Genomic DNA, 22,495 nt, shown 5'->3' on the forward strand with positions numbered 1-22,495 from the left:
GAAGAGTGGAAGAAATAAAATTGAGAAGTGCGGTGGTAAGTGGTAATGGTGCAATGAAAAGGTTTTGGGATTTGCAAAAATATGAAAAGATAGCACTGACAAAATAAAAAAGAAAGGTATGCTGTGTTACAGAAGAATAGAGAAGAGAAAAAAAAAATTAACGCCGTTTGTACGTATTTAAAAGAAGGGACGACGTTTGTGCAAAATTTAGTAAGTAAGGATCAATTTGACACACTTTTAAAATGAAGGACTTAATTGATAAAATTCAGCCAAACTAGAAACAAAATAAGGTATTAAACCTAAGTTGAAAATTTTCCCAAATAAACCTAATTGCAAAAGAAATTACTCAAATAAAATACCAAATTCTTTACTGATTTTTTCTGCCATGTTTTTCTTTTAGGTCCAATATATCTCATGCATCTATGCTTACACCTATTCATACTCAACCAAAGTAGAGAAAATAATAAAGACATTTTCTTATATTCAAATCGCAGTGCAATTTTACTGCCACTGGGATGCATTGTGATCATCGTTACCATCACTATTATTTATTTTAACAAAATCAAAATTCAAATTTTGAAGAATCAAATTCCAACTTATTTTAAATTGTCTGAAAGTCATTTTAGGTCACAGAAATGGATTCTCTTAAAAGTTCTGACCGGTGGATAGGTCTAGTTATATAATTATTTAATAAGTTTTTTGGATAATTATTTTGGGAAATATTTGATAAAAAGAAATCGTAAAAGTATTGACAATTGATTATTTTATTAATAGTATTTTTCTTAATTTTTTAAAACAATCAACCTAATTTTAACCTTATTATTAGATAAATAAATAAACCATCTAAAACCCATCTGTTGCAGGATTTGGCTTCTCCACCCGCCGTAAGCGAGTACAGCAAACTTGGTTGAATTGTCGGAAAAAAAAAATTTATTTGATAAAGCTTTGATCTTTGCACACTGCCCATGAGCTCGAAAGTTCCCTCCCCAGATTCAATTGGTATTCCACTCTTTCCCATTTCGTAACTGAGAATCATAGTAGCCATTACTCTGTCGCATTCGACGTGGGTTTTCCTCAAATTTCAATTTGTTTTTGTGACCTTGACTTTCATTCTGACTCCATTGTTAGCCTAAAGGTTCTTCATGCTGGTCCTTTTTTTCCAGAGTCTCAGACTCAAGGAAGACTATTATTTTTAAGTTAATATTTTAAAAGTAATACCTTGAAATTGCTGTGTCAATCTGTTGCCAGAGGTTTTTGCTTGTGCTTTGCATTACTTATCTTGAACAAGTGACTTGTCTGTACAGATGCATTGAAGTCTAAAATGTCTGTTCAAAAGGACACAGATAAGTTCTTCATGTCAATCACTGAAGGAGAGAAAAAGCCATTTGACTTTTTACGTGTTCTATATGGTAAGTTTTTCCATCCCAGTTGAAGATTGTTAGATACATGGATAAAAGAACTGCAATCCCTTGTTGTTTAAACGGTGTTAGATACATGTTCGTCAACGGTGTCATTGCATTATGCCTATATCGCGTGTCTATGTTACATTTCGAGCACATAATGAGACCAGTGACATTTATGGTGTTAAAAATTTCAAAGCATTGAAATTGTAATTGCTGTTAAAAATTAGTTGACGATGTTTCTATTTCTACGCATAGTTATGGTTCGTGATGCAGGGTCTGGCATTGGAACTCAAGTCATTAGTTGCATCTAATCATGCATCTCTAATTGTCTTTTGTTATTAGTATTTTGTTGTATGACATATTTACAAATATTGATCTAATTGTAGATGGTTGCATTGCTGGAGGTGTTGCGGGTGTCATGGTAGAGACAGCTTTATACCCCATTGATACCATAAAAACTCGACTACAGGTGAATTATGTGTATATATTCTAGACCTTTAAATCTAGTTTTTCTTTGTTATCATCTGTTGGGTGACGGTTGAAGGGAAGGAAGGAACTAGGAAGGAAACAAAAATAACCCAGTTCATTTACATAGGAGGAAGCATGTATTGTAGTTAATGAAAATGCAGTTATCCAATTACTGAATTCTTTTTCCATTTTATTGTGGATTCTAAATGTTAGTTCATGTCAAAGTATGAATTTGTAAATGTAATAATTGTCACTTAATATGTGATATTCAAATTGTATATTTGCGTGGGATATTGACTTTGTTCAACATCCATTGTACCTTGTTTGATGTGAACTCTGATGCTAATGGAGCACTGTGATGAGATTGCTCAACTTGTGATATTTTAATCCTCATAGGGAAGAAATAATAGAATGGTTGAAATTATGGTGTTTTCAGCATAGAATGAGGAAGATAGAAAAAAGAGAACGAGAAAATGAATTGATATTAGTTCAGTATGATGATGTTTATATGTTCATAAAACCAAGAGTACTAATCCTTATGTATAAATTTTATTCTAATCGTATCCTATCTCATTGGGGAAACTAATCATGATGGGATAAGAAAATATAGTAGCCAATCTTAACAAGGGAATAAAGGAACTAACTTTCGAGGATAATCTAATATATGATAAGATATTACATAAATTCTAACAACAATACTAGTTCTGTTGTATTTTTTCATTTTCCCTTCACCATTTCTTCTTAGAATGAGTTTGTCGTATAAGCCACTAAACATAAATCGACTTTGTCCAATGCATGGAATTCTTCCTTTTGTGTGACAAAACTTGGCCATTTTATCTTTCTATAGTTTCAGCGTCAAAATTGTAGAACAAACACACTTGCAGCAATTTTGATTTTATAACTCATTCATTCCTATATCAGGTAGCTCGTGATGGAGGAAAGATTGTTCTGAAGGGTCTGTACTCTGGGTTGTCTGGAAATCTTGTTGGTGTCTTGCCGTGAGTGAACATTTTTTTTTCATATTTACATAATTTCTTAAGGCAGTTACTTTTTTGTCGTTATCTTGAGTTTTTGTTTTTCACTTTATTCTTTTCCACAGCAAACTTATTTAGATTCGAGCTTGTTAGATGCTTTTGCTTATGTGCCATAAATTTAAGCGTGTAAAATTTCTATTTCTAGTTTTACCTATTAGGAATTGACTATAGGATTCTGTTTTTATTCTATATTAATTTCTTGAAATATTCTGTAACTACTTGTTCTGAATAAAGAATTTTTTTCTTTATTTTCTTGAAGGTGGTTTGTATATTTGTATTGGGGAAAAAGATGGATTGCATTCTGATTTTAAGCTGAGTAAATATGCAATAGCATAGACACTACCCGCTATTTCTGTACTCAGAACTATTTCAGCTTTTCTGGAACCTGGAGCTCATTACTAGTATGATTTAGGACACAAGTTAACATTAATGTTGTTCTAACTTATAATAACAGTATAAGCAAAGCATTAGAAAGCATAATTACCTTTTATTATCAGTGGCAATAGTTAGAGGGATCTATTTTTTGAGCATTTCTTGCTTTCACTCTTCTATATCTCAATGAGGAAGATAATAATACTTTTAATCTATCTACTGCAACAAGATAGTTTTTCCAGGATACATTGACCTTAACATTCTTTTATTTTGTTAAAAACATTGGTTCTTAATTGATTATCAGCATGTATGCCTGATAGACCATTCTTCCTCCTTGCAGAGCGTCTGCAATTTTTATTGGAGTGTATGAACCCACAAAGCAGCAATTGCTACAGTCATTGCCTGAGAATCTCAGTGCTGTGGCTCATTTTGTAAGTTGGCTATCTTTTCTAAAAGAAACAATCTCTTCAAATTAACTATGCAGTGACTTTATTTGCCATGTGCCACCAACTTCCACCTTAGATATGTATGTGATTATGCTCTTCGCCTGCATACAATTTTAGAATTCTGATGTTAATTTTTATGACTGTATGCCAATTTTCTGGTTTCATAGCATTTCTTAGCAAGTTAAATCCTAGGATACACAAACCAGGAGTGACAGCAAGATGAGTAGATAACCAAAAACATGAGAACCCAATTCTTTGATGTAGATATTGATGTGAAAGGGTACCACCAAATCATATTTACAAACATGTTCTATTATTTTATATGCATATTGAAGATACTTTTCAACCTCTGTAAACGATATGGGGGAAGCCATTGCAAAGTAAAAATGTGATGATTCCCCAAAGTCAATCTCGTCCAATTTTAAATCTTTTAGACCTATCATGATATCTGATGTTTAGTAATTTTGTTTGTTCTCCAAATTTACAAGAAATTTCTCCAAAAAAATTTATTAACCAATCCAATAAGATAGCAGATTTATAATATTTTGCCAGTTAGCCTCAGTCTGCATGAGGTCCGGTTTAGATGAGCTCCTCAACAAGCACTTATAAGGGAATAAAATAAAGAGGTAAAATGCATCAAGTTTTTCTCATTGGTTAAAATCAATTTATGTACCTCTGCTTCTTTAGAAGTTCTCTCAAGTTTCATCTAACTTATTCAAAAGCCGAAGTGTATAACTTGATTTTAATTTATATTTACCTCCCCATTTATTCATTTGCAAATGCTTACTGAGAAATTTATCCAAACTATGTCATAGCTGGAGTAGCACAGGCTGAAGATGAACAGTGATATAGATTTTGTACCTAGGCTTATGCTTGGCTTGAAAGGGGATTTTCTAGTTTGATGTGCACTTTATGCATGTTTGAGCTTTAAATTGCCGTCAATTTTTATTATTTCTCGAGCATAAATTTGCATTATTTTTGGTGCCATAGAAAAAAAAAATAGAATGCATATAAACAGAAACAAACAAATAGAAGTTATAAAACTTATTAATGATTAGTTAACCAAACTTTTTGGTGAGTCATGTTAATCATCCGAACGTCAAGCTTGTATGATTAGCACACAAGGCACTTAGCCTGGTGCCCTGGCCTTGAAGTTGGGCTGACATTTCTTTTCAATTTTTGCTATTTTGATATTCTGAAGCTGATTGCAGGCTGCAGGTGCTATTGGAGGCATTGCTTCTTCTATTGTTCGGGTTCCAACAGAGGTAATTAGCTTTACTTCGTTTACTGCCAAGCATTTTCTGCTTTCTTGAACTTGGAATATGTCCATGTCTTTCTAGGTTGTTAAGCAAAGGATGCAAATTGGGCAATTTAGATCAGCTCCAGATGCTGTTCGTCTCATTGTCTCAAATGAGGGTTTTAAAGGTCTTTATGCGGTATGTATGACTAAATTTCACATCTTTGGAATCACCATCTCTGGAAGGCAATATATGTAAGTGAGAAGAGATACGTTGTTCCGAGTGATCAGAACCATAATGCCTTTTTACATTATTTTTTTAGCTTTCCCATTTTACATGCTATTTTAATATTATATATATGTGTGTGAACTTTTCTTTTTTTATTTTTTGCCTCCCTTGATATCTATTTTTTGTTTATATGATATTGTAGGGATATGGTTCTTTCTTATTGCGAGATTTACCATTTGATGCCATAGAATTATGCATTTATGAGCAGCTCCGTATTGGGTATAAATTAGCGGTAAGCTTGCTATTTGAACTGTCAATTGATTTTTATAAAAGTTGTTTTTGATTTTAAACCATCTACTAAAAAATGAAGCTCCTGTTTCATGTAAAATTGTATATCTGATTTTGTGTCAGAGTTGAAGAAAAGTAGTGCATAAAATTAGTAAGGTTGTGCTTATTGGAAACTTTCTGATGATTATTAAAGTATTTATCGAATTTATGGCATCAATTTGTTAGATATTATTGTAATTAGCTCAGGAATAAGGATTTTATGTGCATTTAGTTAGCTTTCTAATTTCAAGCATATATATTAATACTATAACATGTATTACAACCAAAGCTCTTTTTCTTTGCTTGAATGAGGTTACAACAAAAGGGTGGGTAGTTTGTTTCTGAATTTTTGTTTCTTTACAGGCAAAAAGAGATCCTAATGATCCAGAGAATGCTATGCTTGGGGCAGTGGCTGGTACCAAATATCTATTAAAACCTCTGTTCTGCTGAACTTGAGTTGTTTGATTTGAACTGAGAATGGTGAATTTGATACCTGACAGGTGCCATAACTGGAGCAGTCACAACTCCTCTTGATGTAGTAAAGACCAGATTGATGGTTCAGGTGAACACAATTTTTTTTTTCTTTTCATTATTTGAAGGAAATCTTTGGGATGGCTCCCAAGTGAAGATGTTTTTTTTTGTTGTTAACGTTTTGCTATGTTGATTTGACTCTTAGAAGATGCTTTATTTGAAGTATTTGTGACTAACTTCAGGGATCACAAAATCATTACAAAGGCATCAGTGATTGTGTGAGGACAATAGTTAAAGAAGAAGGAACTCATGCTCTTTTTAAGGTATATTCATTGTTCTTACTTTTCTTCAATTCAAAAGCTTAATACGATTAACTTTGTACATTTGCACTGTCCTTCAGGGTATTGGGCCTAGAGTTTTGTGGATAGGAGTTGGCGGTTCAATATTTTTTTGTGTTCTTGAGAAGACAAAGCAAATACTTGCTCGGAATCGGCAAACCAAAGCTGAGATTCGGAAGTGAGTTTCTTCTGGTTTTTCTTCAGCTTCATTCCTATATTGGTGCCGGGCCTGAAAGGATGAGCTCAAGACAAGCCCTTCTGGACCTGGAAATTGAAGCCTAAATTGAAATTTGGGCTTTGTCATAAAGCCTGACTAAAATCTTCCTGGAGCTTTCTCTAATAGGCTAACAAAGCAGAGATTGGAACAGATGTAGATCTGTTTATTTATTTCATCTTCTTTTATTTTGTTTTTTGCAGCGCTGAAAAATTATTCTCTTTCGTTTTATTCAAAATACGAGACAATAGAGTGCAGAGATATGGAAAGAGAAAATAAAGTGTAAACATGAGTTTTCAACCTGTACAACCTCTGCGTAGAGAATGTAAAATTGAAAGGCTATTGCTTCTTTCACCCCACAATTACTAACTAAATATCTTTCACCACTGACAGTTGCAGAGGAAGAAGAGAGATGTGAAAAAAAGAATGGTTCCGGAAAGCTCTTTCTTGAACATATTTCTTATGCGAAACTTATTCCAGAAAATATTTGTCCAAGAAAGTTAGTTCTAGAAATCTCATTCCAGGAAACGTATTCCAAAATGTATTTGATGCGTTTCAAAACTTGTATTTCGAAATTTTTATTCCAAAAAATGTTTCAAAGATCTTATTATGAAAATCTGAGTCGTTGAATAACCCTAGAAGGTTTCAATGGTTTTGGAAACCCGATGAACAAATTTTATTTTTTTTTTAATTATTGAAAACCATGTTGAATAGGTTTGGAAAATTGTTGAAGATCCAATGGTTTCCTCTTATAAACAATTTTTTTCAAATATATTTTGCAAAATAAATTATTAGATCTACAAATATTTTATCTAGTTAGAAAGATTCTATAAATATTTTTTCTAATTAAAAAGATTTTATAAATATTTCTTCTAATTACAATAAATTTATATTAATTTTATTTGAAATATTTATTTTAAATTTAAAAAAAATTGTTCACGACAGAAAATCATTAACAATTTTCCAAACTTATTCAATTGCTTAATGATTTTCAATAATTAAAAAAAAGAAATTGTTCGTCAGAGTGCCACAAGAAGAGAGGAGAAGAATAACTAATAGAAAAAGAATAAAAAAGAGAGGGGGCAGCTCTAGGTCAAAGAGAGAAGAGAAAAGAGAACAAGTGAAAAAAGTTTGAAAGTAAAAAGTAAAAATAAATTCCTATAAGTTAAAACTCCAAACTATTCATAAAATTCATTTTCTTAGCAAACAAGTTTCGAATTTAATTTTTATAAAAACATTTCAAAAAATATTAAAATCTTAGTTTCTTAAAAATCGAATTCTGAACCTGTTAAAAAATGTGCTATATAAGTAAATATAACACACAGTATGTTATATGTGAAATTAAAATGTCATTAATGAAAAAAAAATCATGAATTTGAAGTGTCCAAGTAGAAAGTCAAGCTTATGTGATTCACCTAGGCTCGAAGGGTGCATTTATAATTTGTCCAAACATCATGGCTATATGTCTGAGTCTGTTGGACCGTAACCATTAATTACCTACCAGTTAATACATTGGTCAGTACAGTTGAATATTTTGAGCAACGCTCTTTTAATTTCCGTTTTCTTCCTTTCACGAACTGAAGTGTACCAACAATTGAAACATTGAATAAGCATGAACGAACATTATCCATCTTCAGAAATATTCATATGAATATTGTCCTACTGTCTTCAAACAGCACCATTTAGCCATCTGAAGGAATCGAACCTTAATGTACAACAAATCTTTAATACAAACAACATTTCAATAACTTTAAACCTCGACAGTTTTTTTTGACCCCGATAACTGTCTGCTTGTTGGAACTTTGATTTTTGCTCTCCTCCGAAATAAAAAAAGCAAGAATCCTAAAATGACAATCAAAATAAAGAAAACTTCCAAGTGAGCCCCCCATAGAAACTGAACAAATTCTTGTGTGCTTTTACTGTTACAGTCACAGTCATAGACATTCTGCAGTACACTTTCTTTGATACTGACTTCAGGATCAAGAACAAAATCCAACGTCACAGGTCCATCATCCAACCAAATAGTTGTATTCTTTGATTTGTAGCCAATCATGGTAGCCACCACTGCAATTTATATTGAGAAATTGATTAGAAATAATAAAGAAACTGAAACTAGAGTAAGGCTGAAAAAAAGATGATATTATCATCTGGATTGGGATGACATCTATATTCCATCCAGGAATTTTTCAATAATGCACAGTACAACCTGAATTCCCTTTGTGTTCAATTTAGAGTCCAAAGTTCCACATGAATTCAATTTGTTGAAATAATAGGGAACTAAATGTCCTAGGTCTTTTATTTTTTATGTAATAATTTACTTGTCTTTGGACGACTTGAGATCCCACCTGGATTTACCAAATCCTGAGAATTGCATTTTTTTTATTTAATTATTTGAGAACGTCTTCAGGGTAGGCTTCAATCTATACTGGAAAAATAATTTGAATTAAATATAATAATACCTTCGTATTTATCTCTTGGGGCAAGAAAGCGATGATAGTCACCTAAAGTTTTTCCGGCTGTAACCTGCTAGTTCAGATAATTAACAGATATACAAATTAAACCATCAAAGTGAAGAGTGAATCAAACATGCATTTGGGAAATATCAAGAATTGTACCAAAAACAAAACAGCCTATAGGCTATCAATTAAAACACGAAGTTTAAACTTAAAATATCATTTTTATGCAATAAATTAATCGGTCAAATAATATGCAGTACAACTACAGATCAGTATAAAAAAATTTCGCATTGTTATCTAATTGAACACAAAATGTGCAGATATATTCTTCCTGCGTGGAAAAGACCTACAGAGAGGAGGGGGATAGAGACAAATTTAAAAGGAAAAATGAAAAAAAGAGCATAGTCTCACATACTGTATAATTTATTCCACTGACAGTTATAGAGCCTGGTAATGGCTTTCCATCGGCTGAAGAGTATATTCTTCCATGCACTCCTGTCTAGAGAGTACAAAACAAAATGGTGAATCGACCTAAATTCGAAGCAGCTGGAGCAACACTTTAGACATATGCAAATATAAGAATCTGCTAACCGATCTATGCATATTTTTAACATAACTTAAAAGGTTATCTTTTAATAAAAGAAAATATATCTAGTGGAAAGGATAATACAACTGAGCCCAACAAAACAAAATATGCAACTGTGAAAATATTATTGCACATCTTATTTCAAGCATTTTGAAACTGAATCTTTCAGGTTTCCTTCAATGTTTGTAAAATTCGAAGGGAAGAACAGTATACATTAGAAATCAAAGGAAACGAATCTGTCTGGATAATGTACACATGGTAGTAACTGATAGAAAGAAGTTCAGTGTGCTGAAGCTCCTTTTTAAACTTTCATTTTCCTTGTGCACATTGCCCTTCGAAAATATTCTGAGTAGATGACCACCAAAAAAAAAAAAGAGAGGCTTAACAACCTTAGTTGGTAAATTTGTATAAATAGTATAGAGGATACATGATACAGTAGATTCATAGTTGCTTGGTTATGACATGCCTGAGAATTCTTGGAAGTTTATGTTCTTTGCTCAGGATACATTCACACTGCTTAAATACGTTTTCGATCTACTTTCTATTAGAATGGGATCTGAAGAAGGGTCAGAGTAATTTCTTTTACGTGTAATGCTTGCATTTGATGCGGATTTTCAGTGTTAACTGTAACTGAAATGATGGGAGAAATCCAGTTCCATTTGGGAAAACATGGAATTAAGAACTTACATCTCCTTATTGTCATATTTTATGTCAAACGGTCTCTATCAGCATTCTCCTTGTGCACAAAAGTGACCATATATAGGGGAAGTAATTTCAATAGTAAAAAACAAAATATGATTTTATCACTAGGAGCTATTGAACTAGTAGCCATTATAGTATATTGTATGTAATGTAAAGCATGTGTTCTCAGACTACACACTTTTATAAATGACGGTAAAGAGCCTCATTCTCTTTATAAATTAAAACTTATACATAATGTCAGAGATCACTTGTATACAATTATACATTCACTCCGCTTGTTGTTTCCTACATCCTCTCTCTTGACTATTAACAAGAACCATTGAAGGGCTTCTAGAAAAATTCTGAAGCAAAAGACAGGATAATTTCACATTAATTCTTTAGGTGTAAAGCATATGAACAGAAACAGCATACCTTCACCAGGCTTGCCACAAGATTAAGCAAGCTCATTTTGTTGTATTTCCAAAGAATAGGAAGCTGCACATTAATAAAGTAAACATGTGTCATCATAAGAAACTTTTAAAGTAAATTATAACCAATTATACGTAGATACCAAGCATGCAAACCAAGTATCTTACAGATACATGGAGCTAGAATACAAAAATGGAAAACAAGCTCCTCGCATGCAGAGTTAGATAGAACTCTGTTGAGATTGAAATTACAAAAGAAAACACAAGGAAGTAAAAGAAATTTTGCAGATGCATAGAATACTCCACCCTTCCCAAAGCCCCTCCTCCAACTTTCTCATTCTTGCCAAGCGTTGCTTCTCTTCCACTTTCTCCTTTTAATAATTTTCTATGACAAAGTTCACACTTCACTCGTCCCTACCATATTATTCTGTTGCTCCCAAGAGTTAATATTCCTTTTAACCACCACACTGTCAACGTGAAGCTAGTGCCTTGGGGTCATTACTTCTATATGCCTACCACTATCTCATTCTCGTGCTTATGTTGGTCAAGAGCAAATCCAAAGCAGTGCAGTAAAAAGAAACTGAAATACGTGTCTCACAAAAATTCAAGTCCCACTTCTTTTTAAATAGAATGGGAGAAAACTCATGATCATTGAATCTAGAGAATTATTTTTAATAATGGAGCACGTAAGATCTGGGTTAAAATATTAAAAATGGATGAACAGTAGTAATTGTATTGTTAGGTCTCCAATAGATCTGACAATGTCACCTAGAAACATGTCCTCTTATCCTACTTGTTTTGACAATCAAAACTTCCAATTGAATGCTTGAATAATGTCAAAATGCATCCCAAGTTTATCTGGGGGTTCTTGGCTGGACCACTATTCCTATCACTTACGATTTTCTTGCTTTTTTTTGTGTTCTATTGTAATAATTATTTTAGAAAAATTACATTCACACCCCAAGGTTTAATATAGTTGCACTCAATAACTCCATTTTTTTCACCTTAAACAAACCTCTCTTAATTTTTAACTAACATATTTCCATATACATTTCGTATTAACACAGACTTCCCCCATTTCCCCCATTTCTTATGCATTTATAATTATCAAGGGAAGTCAAAGTAAACAGACAAGAAAAAAATATCAGGGTGTAAAATGTAATTTGTCTTAATTATTCTTTCCTATTCTGCATATACTTCTGTAATTTTAAAGACTGCTCGGAATTAAAAGTTAGAACTAACCTCAGTAGCATTAGGCCATTTATTATCACTAATTTCCAAGGTCAACTCAAAACATCCAGCATGTATGTAGTTCCAATCTTGCATTCCGCCATATAGAGGATACCTGGAGAGAGTACCATTTCTAAATTGTGCACACATTAAAAGGAAACAAATTTCAGTAATAAACTACAAAACAATACATTCAGAAAACAATACCATGCTGCTCCATTTGTAATTCCACTGAGAAATTCTTTGCTTGAAGACATGTTGTAATGAGAATGACTATAGATACTTGCCATGAAGCGAAATGCATCATCATCAGGGCACCCATAGTACTTTGTCCTGCAATTTATTCATATCAATAGACATATTCAACACAATTGGAAACATGTCATTATACATTTCTAATGTAATGCACAGAAGATGACCTGAATAATTTCTTAATAATTTTACCTATAGTTTTCTTGGTCTCCCTTTACCTCTAACAATAGGGCTATTTTCTATCTGATTTACTCCCCTTATTGTCAGCTTCTACTAGTTTTCTTCAACGTACTTTAACTTTTTCACACATGCCCAAACTAAGGCATGTTTCTACCATCTTTTCTACAACGTACTTTAACTTTTTCTTTAATGCATATATATTGTTATCCTATGTTGTCTAGTATGTCTACTCATTCACTGCAGTATTATCTTATCTGCTATAGTGACTTTTTCTCTTACTTTTTACCATCCAACATTCAGCTCCGTAAGTCTTATAGTTGAGGTAAAATTTTCCTATCAGAAGAAAAACGGTGAGCTACTGAAATAGCTTTTATTATGACATAGGAAACACATAATGAGTTGCAAAGTAGACACAAAATGCAAATTAAAATAGTGAGAAATGAATACACCAAAGTATTTTACGACCTTTTATCTTCAGAACCATCCCACGGATAGTTTGCAACAAGTGCACCCTGAGGTTTCAAAGAAAAAGACATCATTAATGACCAAAATCTGCATAAATGGAAAATACTAATGAAAACGAGCTATAATCAATTCTAAAGTATCAACTATTCTGGGTTATTTCACATTTTCAACCATAGAATGAAAATAGAGTGAATGCCAGTGAAGAACTGAACACAAGTTTCAATGACTTTTGACAAATTTATCTTGTTGCCATTAAACAAACCCATAAAATTCTGCTTAGCAGTATGTATATCTAATGGAGAAAATTGAAAGATTTCCGGAAAGAAACCAAGGATGTAATTTTTTTTATGTATAGCAGGATCCCTGTGTATGCAAGAAAAACTGGAAATGAACAGTTGAGTCCAGAGTATACTTCACACAAATTAGTGAATTAATAAATCAAGCAAACAAGATATTATGTGAATCCAAAGAATGAATACCCCATGCAACGTGGCAGATGCTGTGAATCGTATATCTCTCAACCAATTCATTATTGCTCTTGTCTCAGGCTGCCGGGAATCCTCATCATCATTTACAGAAAAGAACTGATTTTTTAAATTCAAACATTGCAGGATAACGTTTAGAAGATAGTTAGCAAGAAATAGCAGTAAATTTAACAAACAATTTGACATACAAATTGCAACTTTAAACTTAAATTAAATTCAAATAAAAGGTAAAAATATTAGAATTTTATGTCATAATAACAGTGAACATCAACCAATCTCATCAACATATATATATACCTGGTCAGGAAAATCCCGATTCAAATCAATATTATTAGCATTACCACGCTTTCTTAACTAAACCCATCAGGATTCATTGATGGAAGCAGATGAAGGTGCACATTCTCCACAATGAATTTCGCCTGAAACATTTTACTAAAAGTCGGACAATGTAAAAGTAAAACAAAATAATAAATAAACATAAAATAATTTGCACTGACAAAATGCAAGACATGAACACTGAAGCAGATTAAATGAATTCCAATATACCAAAATATAGTTCATATTTATATATTAAATGAATTGGTAACATGAATAGTCGTTTAACATTCACTCGTCTGAATATTCATACTGACAGCAGGAAGGGAAAGCCTTATTTGATGATTTTCTTTCTTTTTTTCATTATAAAAGATTCAAAAGACTGGCAAAAAATGAAGAAATTGTTATCAGGCTGTCCCCAATTTTTCCACAATATCAAGGATGATGAGACTACAACCTCAATTTAAAACCTTTATTTCAACAGCTTATAATCTTCAAGAATTTGCACCAGTATCAGTAATGTTCTTTGTGTTGTCATAGTCAACTATTTATTAGAAATTACACTTGTACAAGACAGATCTGTCTTTAGGATGTTATTACTACTTAACTAGACATTATAATTCTACCATCATTACTATTTAGTTAGACATTACAATTCCAGTGCATGTGGCATGAACAACTGTGATGTCTCCTTAAATGTATCTATCGTAAAGTTCAGATAAGTTTTCCCCAAACAATATTCCTAACTATTTCTTATGTAGTTCTTATGATTTTCTGACAGTATCAGCAATGTATCAGCAAAGGCACATAACTGTCAAACATGGGAAACATATCAGATTATATCTGGGCAAATAAAGGAAAGAAAAATACCAAAGGATCTTTCAAATAGTTATCACATAACCAATTGGCCAAAACTTATAAGAAGCTCGCGGCCCACAGGTTCATCACCGTGCACATTTCCTATATACTGCATCCAACCATACAAATTTGGTCAGAGTTGCTGAATACAAGACCACAGAACATTGCACAGAGATTTTAATTAACAAAGCAGAATATGACAAAGGACACAAAATAATGGCAAAAAAAATGAAAACTCAACTATTCCAATATCAGTAAAAAAACAATAAAGAATTATTTATTGAGAGAAAAAGCAACATATTGTTAAACCTTATATGCACAAAAATCCAAAAAAAAAAAATAGCGTAGTCCCTCCTAAGATTATTTTGCATCCTATTACAGTTTAACTGAGATAGTTATTTTAGAGGGGCATTGAACATGGAGTGGGATTCTATGACCAATGTCGTCTACGCACTTACAAATCAATGATTTCTTTTAGACTTCAAATCTTTGAATTATTTGATCACTTACTCTGAAAAACTTCTGCCAGTTTAGTAAATTGATGCATGCATAATGCATTAGTGTTCCTAATAAAGAACAAGAAAATTTTGGAATATCAAGACAAGTATACCATATGACACAGATAGGAAATTAATGAACAAGAATTCTTAAGTAATAACCATTTAATAAAGTTGGGAATAAAAAATGATGAAGATAAATGAGTGGAAAACTTATTTCAATCTACTATCCAATGTATCATCGTATTCTTAGGTTAACAGTTTTAAGTGTATGTAATATTTTCCAGTCAAAAAAAGCAAAATTAGATAAAATAATATCATAAGCTAGTTGTTCCACTGGTATTGGGTCGCAAACACTCGCCTTAAAAGCAGGTTTAGTCTCTTCTTCTCCTGGCTTGTCAGAAATCTCTATCACCAACTATACGGAGTGGAGGAACACAAAGGCGATGACAATCAGTAATATGAAACTTATTTAGATTTAAGTTTAAGCTATAAATGAGTTCCTAAAAGGAAAAGAAATTACCAGTGGAAATCCATTTACACTATTCCCAATACTGATAGCCCATTCCAAGAATCCCTCAAAGAGAGAAAAAAACTGCGAGTCAGTTGAGCAATTGCAAGAAGAACAGACCTTTTAAGAAGTTCAAGTATTCGTAAATGGAGGATTGGTGATCAGTGAGCTCTAATGACCTCTGTCGAGGCATAATTTGAGATAGATAATTGAGAACTGTAACAGTATGAGGAATCACCTGTATATCCTGGAAATGTTGCTGCATCTTTGTCCAAATTCTTTGATGGCCCATTCAAGGTCATCATTGGACATGTATCCTTGTGCCAAATCAACACTGATAAAACATAATAAATAAGCATTAAAAATGAAAACACATTAAATGCAGAACAAAATAAAGTAATATCTACATAGCAATCCAGGAGAAGATTCATTATGATTACCTTATCTGAGCCTGAGATTCATTCTCTAACAAATGCCTTGTACGACTTGCATTACTACAGTCATTGAATTCTTCTAATACCGAGAAAAGCACGAGTTAGAAACTTCAAATTCAAAATTCAACCTTCCAAACTAAACAGCAGAGGTTATCAAGCTACTCATTATGACAGCATGTAAATTCTGAGCCCGCCCCAACGTTGAAGCATTTCACTTCAAACTCCTAACTCAGGAAATTGAAACAAAATAAACAGAATATAAATTCAGATGCAAGTCAAGATAATTTCCACAGTCTCATCCGTTCAGAACCTCGAGAAGTTCAACAAACAATTATACCGAGTAAAAAATATCCTAAAATAAAAAGTTCCGAACCTTAAATATAGTTATCACAACTTTCGAATGCAGCCAAATTTACTCAAATAACGCAACGGAACGGAGTTAATTCAAATCACTGAAATAAAACAAATACACAAAAGCAATTAGCATGGTTGAGTGACGAAGAATACCTGAAGGAAGAAGGGTTTGTTGCAAGGAACCCTTGGCAAGAGAAGAGGAAATTGTGGAAGCAAAAAGGATAAGAAAAGATAGCAGGTTCGTCTTCATTACCATGGACGTGGACGATGATGTCGGTTTCAGGCATCAGGCTAAGGTTGTTTGTTCGTTTTCTGCGATTTAACTGGGTCACACTCACGTGACGTGAAAAATCAAAATTTTCAAATTCAAGCAATGTTGTTACCTTTTCTCTATTTGGGCTCTAAGTGGCTCCCTCTTTCCACCTTCAGCCACTTTCTTCCTGCACCTCCATAACTTCCTTCTGACCCTTTCATAATTTTCTTTTTCTTTTATTTTATCCTTTTTATTCTACAATTTAAAAGTATTTTTTGAGATTTAGATTATCTAATTCGAAAAAAATTTAAATTTAACTGTAAACCATTTTCTTCTAAAACAATTATTTTAATTACACAATTTATAAATTAAAATTAACTTCTAAATTATATAATTTAAAAGCCAAAAATGATTTCTAAATTATATAATTTGAAAGTTGTTGTTTTTCAAAAAAAAAACGTTTAAATTACATAATTCATAAATTATTTGACAAAATTTGAAAGTTATTTTTTACTTTTATAATGTGAAAAATAAAAATGGGAAAAAAATTATAGAACTGCTCAATCTTCATTCACCCGTCTGTGACTTTGGAAGGTTCATCAGATTCTTTTGATATATTCTTTGAGAAAACAGCTTTTCATATCGTAAAAGTTATTTTCACCTTTTACAAACTTTATGACAAAAATTATTCGTTCAACTAAACTTTAAGCTGAGATAACCTATTATTCTTGTAAGACCTGCTACTTTTTTTGCTTATAATATGGTGCAGAGATGCCAACGTTATTAATCAATTATAGCACTATCTTAATTAAAATTTGAATTTACGTGTTCAAATACGGTATTTATAGAGAAATTATGCGGTATTCATACCGTATTATACAGGTTTTCATCTTTACATTCTCATGTTTATACAAAAGACAATGCATCATTCTTATATAGTGTTCTTAACCTGTGTGATTTCATATATTACTTTCATCGTATTTATATCTTAAAATAATTAATCCTTACTGATTAATTACGGTACCTTAATGTGTAGAAGTTATTTCACTAGATGCTACAATTAAAATCTAAATATACCATTAATCAAACCAACCCTTTTAATTCCATTTGAGCCATTTCACTTAATGCATTCAGACAATACTGAATTGATTTATCTGCTGAATATGTTGTCCCCGTGTGTTTCTGAGTTGGATAAACCAAGTTCGGTAAATGATTGTTTTATCCATTATGCTTGAAATAACGCATGCTCAAATGACTACCATAATCACGTTGGGATAAAACTGTAGCTTCAACTTGCAAGATTTTCTTTTATGCCAAATTGCTTTTAAAATGGATAAGATTGTATTTTTCTAACAAAAAAAAAAATACAAACCAATATCCCATTACAATTCACATCGTTATTTGATTTGGATACTTTTGTGGATTGCATTTGCTTCACAAAAAAACCTAATTTTCTCATAATCACGTCCATATACTCTCATAAATCATATTAACCTGAGATTTATTTGAAAATCTAATGACCATCATCATTCATCTGCTTACAACAAAATACAGTTAGACACGGACAAATCTGAAAGTAAACAAAAAAAAGAAAAAGAAAAAAAAAAGTAGGAAAGTGGAAAACGAAGGAAAACGTTACATCAGAGAGTGATTAATTCCTCTTATGCTAAGTAGCCGCCCAAAACCTTTATTATAGCATATCAGTTGCCGACACAGTGACGATTGAAGCGCGTGAGCCCACACATAAAGCACCTAACACCCTAATTATGGACACGTGTACGGTGAATGTGACACGATGCCATTGTTAAGGTATTTAATCGTTAAGTCATTACGGTAAGAGATTGTTTGGGCGTTGAAACTGACAAGTGCTACCTGGCTATCGTTATTCCGTAACCGACCACCTTCTTCTACCGCGCAACCTTATTATCATCCTTCTAGATTCTTCTAATGATCACATACAAAATTATAATGACAGTCTTTATTAATGCATCTTTATTGTAATTTCGTACATGTCTATATTATGTAGTTCTTAATTAGTATTTAATAAACAACGGTTAGCAAGACATTAGTTCTCACATATGTTTTCTTAAGATATATAATTGCATCAAATTTATATCACCGGGAGATGTAAACTTTTTGCAAAAGTAACACTGGAATAAAAGAAACAATTCTAAAAAAACAAAAGTAATATACTAATGTTACTTTTAATTTCGAACTATGCCAGCAAAACCTTCATCATGTTGTTGCATGTGAGTTTGCCATTAAGGTTCCCATAAATAAATAATTATTTATTAGTTTATTGTCGAAACAAAGATCGATGGTTCTCTTGGACTGCAGCAAATGGGACCACTCTGTTTTGAACACTCTTTAACATTAGCCATTTTTTATAATAAAACATATAAATTCTTTCTAACCAGTGTCAGCGTTTTTTTTTTTTCATTGAACTGTTACTTTCAAAATTAATCACAGCATTAATTGTTAATACTGATATGAAAATGAAAAAAGATAAAATAGAAAACATTTTGTATTTAAAAAAAATCATAAACAACTTTTAGAAACCAACTGAAGAAATGTGATATTTTTACATGATGCAAGTTTTAATGCGGGTTTATAATATACATTAACAAGAAGAAGTTATTTTAATATGTTTTCTATTTTCCATATAGAGTTCAAGAAGTAAATGCAAAAGAACATACAAATAATTTTTTTAATTGGATAAATATTTTTATAATAGTTTTTATTTTCTTCATTTAGTTGCATGAAAAATTGTTTTAACTAACCCCGAGGCAGAAAAGGGTGTTTTGGTCAAAGAAAGATTAGAGGAAAGTGCGAATCCCAAGCACGTGAAGACAAACCACTTAATGGAGCCAATGAAAATGAACCAGCCAAACCATACGGGCTATAATATTATTTGTAGACAGACAATGCTTTTACAATATCGTGAGAATTTGAAAGTATAACATTTTGGAGAGAGAAATTTAGAAGATGACATGATGTGGATGATGATGATGGTAGTGATATGATGATGGTGGAGGAGGTGGGACCCAGGTGGAAGTGGGGTTGGAAATTTGAATGTGTGAAAGAAGTTAAGCACAGTGAGAGAATTAGATTTGTGTATATCTTAAAATGAGAGGTGATTGGGTGTGGCGGAACCGAGTTGACACGGTGGACTCGGAGCGAGTGAGGAAAACAAATATCCTAGGGGTGCGTGCCTCTACCACCAGATATTTCTTAGCTGCCCCAAACGCTGCCCCGGGATCTCCCAGCCACTAGTGTGCCACGTGGCGTCTCAAGGCAGCGCGATGCGTTCTCCGGGCAGGGACATGTTAATGAACAATTCTGACTCTACACTCTCCTCCTTCCAACTGCCATTTTCAAATACTCACACAGATAAAATCATGAGAAAACACGACACTACACTCTTTAAGTGCGACAAACTTACTTATAAAACTTAGATATTAAAATTAACTTAAAACATCGTCTTTAGAGTTTTTTATTAATAAAAATATTACTTTAAAAATAACGATAAATGTAGTATGTGTATTGATGTATCAATTATATGACCAATAAAAGATTTCCAAATCCAATAACCATCGTCAACCTTATGATAGCATGAAAAATAATTATTATTTTATTATGTAATATTTAAATTAAAGAATACAATTATAAGTTAAATTCTAAATAAATATTATGGAATTGGGTTATGCATTTTTACTAATATGTATCTATCTTCACTCTTATTTTAATATGAATTCCACAAATATTAATTTTACATATTCAAATTCAATAGAAAAAATCATTTAAAATTGGAAAGACAGTACACTAAAATCTTAAATAATATGTATGAGCTTGACAATGTAATAGTTGATTTAGAAGACACCATATATGTAATAAAAGTGCACTTTAAATTATAACTTAAATTAATTAAGTATTAGACACATTTAATCATATAATTGAAATTATGGATATTGAGATATTAAAGTGTGAAAAGTTAAATGAAATTATTGATAATAATATTGGATATGATCAAAGCTATACATATTGAGATATTGAAATATGATATTGAATTGTGAAAAGGTAAATGAAATTAACGATAATACTATATAGGCTAAAATTTAATATTTACATGTGTTAGAATTTGGTGATATGAGATTTTTAGATTTTGATGATATAAGATTTTTATCTGTTATTATATTTACACAATATATTTTTTATATATTATTTGAGAAATTTACTTGTAACATTTTTGTTATCATCAAAAATATATTTGAGAGGATTTTTTTTTCTTCTCTTGACAACATGACAAATATTTTAATTCAAGAGGTTAAAATCAAGGCTTTTATCTTGTAAAAAAAACAAAGTACATTATAAATCGGTCTAATATATTTTTGTTACTAAGTTATAACGAAATATGAGTTAGAATTGGTTATAATGAAATATTATAGTTGGTTTATGTTGGAAACATTGATTTTGTTTGTTTCTCTTGTTTTTACAATAATTTTAGTTTTTCATTTTCAATTGCATTAAATTCTATCTCATGTGATCAATAATGTTCAAATTAAGGATATGCAATGTTGACAAGTATAGTGACATGTCTACCACGTGTTCATTTGACTCTTTTTTAATGAAAACTATATATTTTATAAAATGTATAGCTATTTGTTAATGTTTAAATGTCTCAAATTCCTTTAATAAAATAAAATCAACACGTGAAAAATATATGTCACTCTGTGTATTAACATTGTTGATGCTTAAGTAAAACGTTTACTATATGAAATAAAATTTAACGCTATTGAAAATGAAAAATTAAATTTATTACTTTTAAAAGTAAAAAAAAACTAAACAAAATAAAAGTTTCGTACAATAAACAATTACAATATTTTGTTATAATTTATGAATTAAAAACATATTTAATTTATTTAAAAATAAATAAATCGGGGTTGAAATATGCATAAATTTTAATATATCACTCGTGTATACATTTATTGGTATATTTATATGACTATTACATAGTTTACATCTTTCTATTAAAAGCATTTGACTAAATAAAAATGTATAAATACAAGTATGAAACTATATACTTCTGAGACATGGGCATTGACATGTTAAAGGTACATAATGATGGTAAGTTGGAAAGAAAACCGCAACTTGGAAAAGCACTTCCCCTAGTTTAGTTTAGGTGTTTTAATATTTAATTTAAGACATAAAACAAATAGTATACGGAAATCACTTTACACAAAGGAATCTCCCGTCAAGTAGCACTAGCAGCTACCGATGGTATCTTTCAACCCCCACTAAACAACGTGTCTATTTTTTAAATCCAAAAAGAAAATGCACTACTCATTCTAAAACAACATTACGCACTTTCAACAGATTTAATTGAATCATCAACTAAAAATTCGTTTCTTTGTTTCATAAAAAAAAAGGGTTATTGAAGCCAGTGAGTTTAAGTCAACCCTTTGCCTGATATGCCAATAATACAAGTTGTGTCTGCCACGTATGACCAGTCAGACCAATGTTCACTCCAACATTATGGACCTCCCAATTTTGTTAAACACGTCTTTCGTTGACTTTTGAAATACATCATTCTTAAATTATATTTGCATAAGGAAATTTTGGTCATCTTCTTTTCCTCTTTTGATACATTCAAAATCTTATCTAGTAGACCAATTTCAGGAAGTTATGAGAAGCAAAACTTATATGAAAGATGAACTCGAAAAGAGTATAAATGAGAAAAATGAACTCGAAAAAGACTTTATTCGAAAAAAGTGATGTAATCACTTGAATGAACTCGAGTATGTTTCATTAGTATAATGTTTTCTCAAAAATTATGTAGAATTTTTTTTCTAATAATATTAAAACTAATAATTTATTTTGGTGACCGGTTAAAAAGTTACTGTATTGAAAATTTTCTTAACAGATATTCAGACAAATATTATAACGATATTTACTATTTAAAATGTTTTTACTC

At 31.5% G+C, this 22,495-nt stretch overlaps 2 protein-coding genes across 2 annotated transcripts; one reads left to right on the forward strand and one right to left on the reverse strand.

Annotated features, from left to right (window-relative positions):
* The first annotated feature begins 842 nt into the window (after positions 1-842).
* Positions 843-6,901, forward strand: LOC124821112 (putative S-adenosylmethionine carrier 2, chloroplastic). The gene is made up of 12 exons (XM_047292945.2): positions 843-999; positions 1,305-1,409; positions 1,790-1,872; positions 2,793-2,869; positions 3,618-3,708; positions 4,935-4,988; positions 5,064-5,159; positions 5,392-5,481; positions 5,880-5,931; positions 6,017-6,078; positions 6,230-6,310; positions 6,388-6,901. Exons 1-12 carry the CDS (start codon positions 966-968, stop codon positions 6,505-6,507), a joined length of 945 nt encoding a protein of 314 aa, XP_047148901.1. The 5' UTR covers positions 843-965; the 3' UTR covers positions 6,508-6,901.
* Positions 6,902-8,122: 1,221 nt separating this feature from the next.
* Positions 8,123-16,584, reverse strand: LOC124821109 (carboxypeptidase SOL1). The gene is given in 17 exon segments (XM_047292937.2): positions 8,123-8,603; positions 8,999-9,062; positions 9,411-9,494; positions 10,695-10,757; positions 11,933-12,035; positions 12,128-12,253; positions 12,818-12,864; positions 13,297-13,401; positions 13,600-13,658; positions 13,661-13,721; positions 14,488-14,532; positions 14,534-14,584; positions 15,334-15,390; positions 15,496-15,526; positions 15,722-15,817; positions 15,924-15,996; positions 16,425-16,584. Coding segments are annotated over 17 exon segments (1,482 nt in total). The 5' UTR covers positions 16,528-16,584; the 3' UTR covers positions 8,123-8,289.
* Between the last annotated feature and the right edge of the window lie 5,911 nt (positions 16,585-22,495).

Source organism: Vigna umbellata, chromosome 8 (assembly GCF_029865625.1).
Source record: "Vigna umbellata cultivar VRB3 chromosome 8, Vumbellata_1.0, whole genome shotgun sequence".
NCBI classification, from domain to species: domain Eukaryota; kingdom Viridiplantae; phylum Streptophyta; class Magnoliopsida; order Fabales; family Fabaceae; genus Vigna; species Vigna umbellata.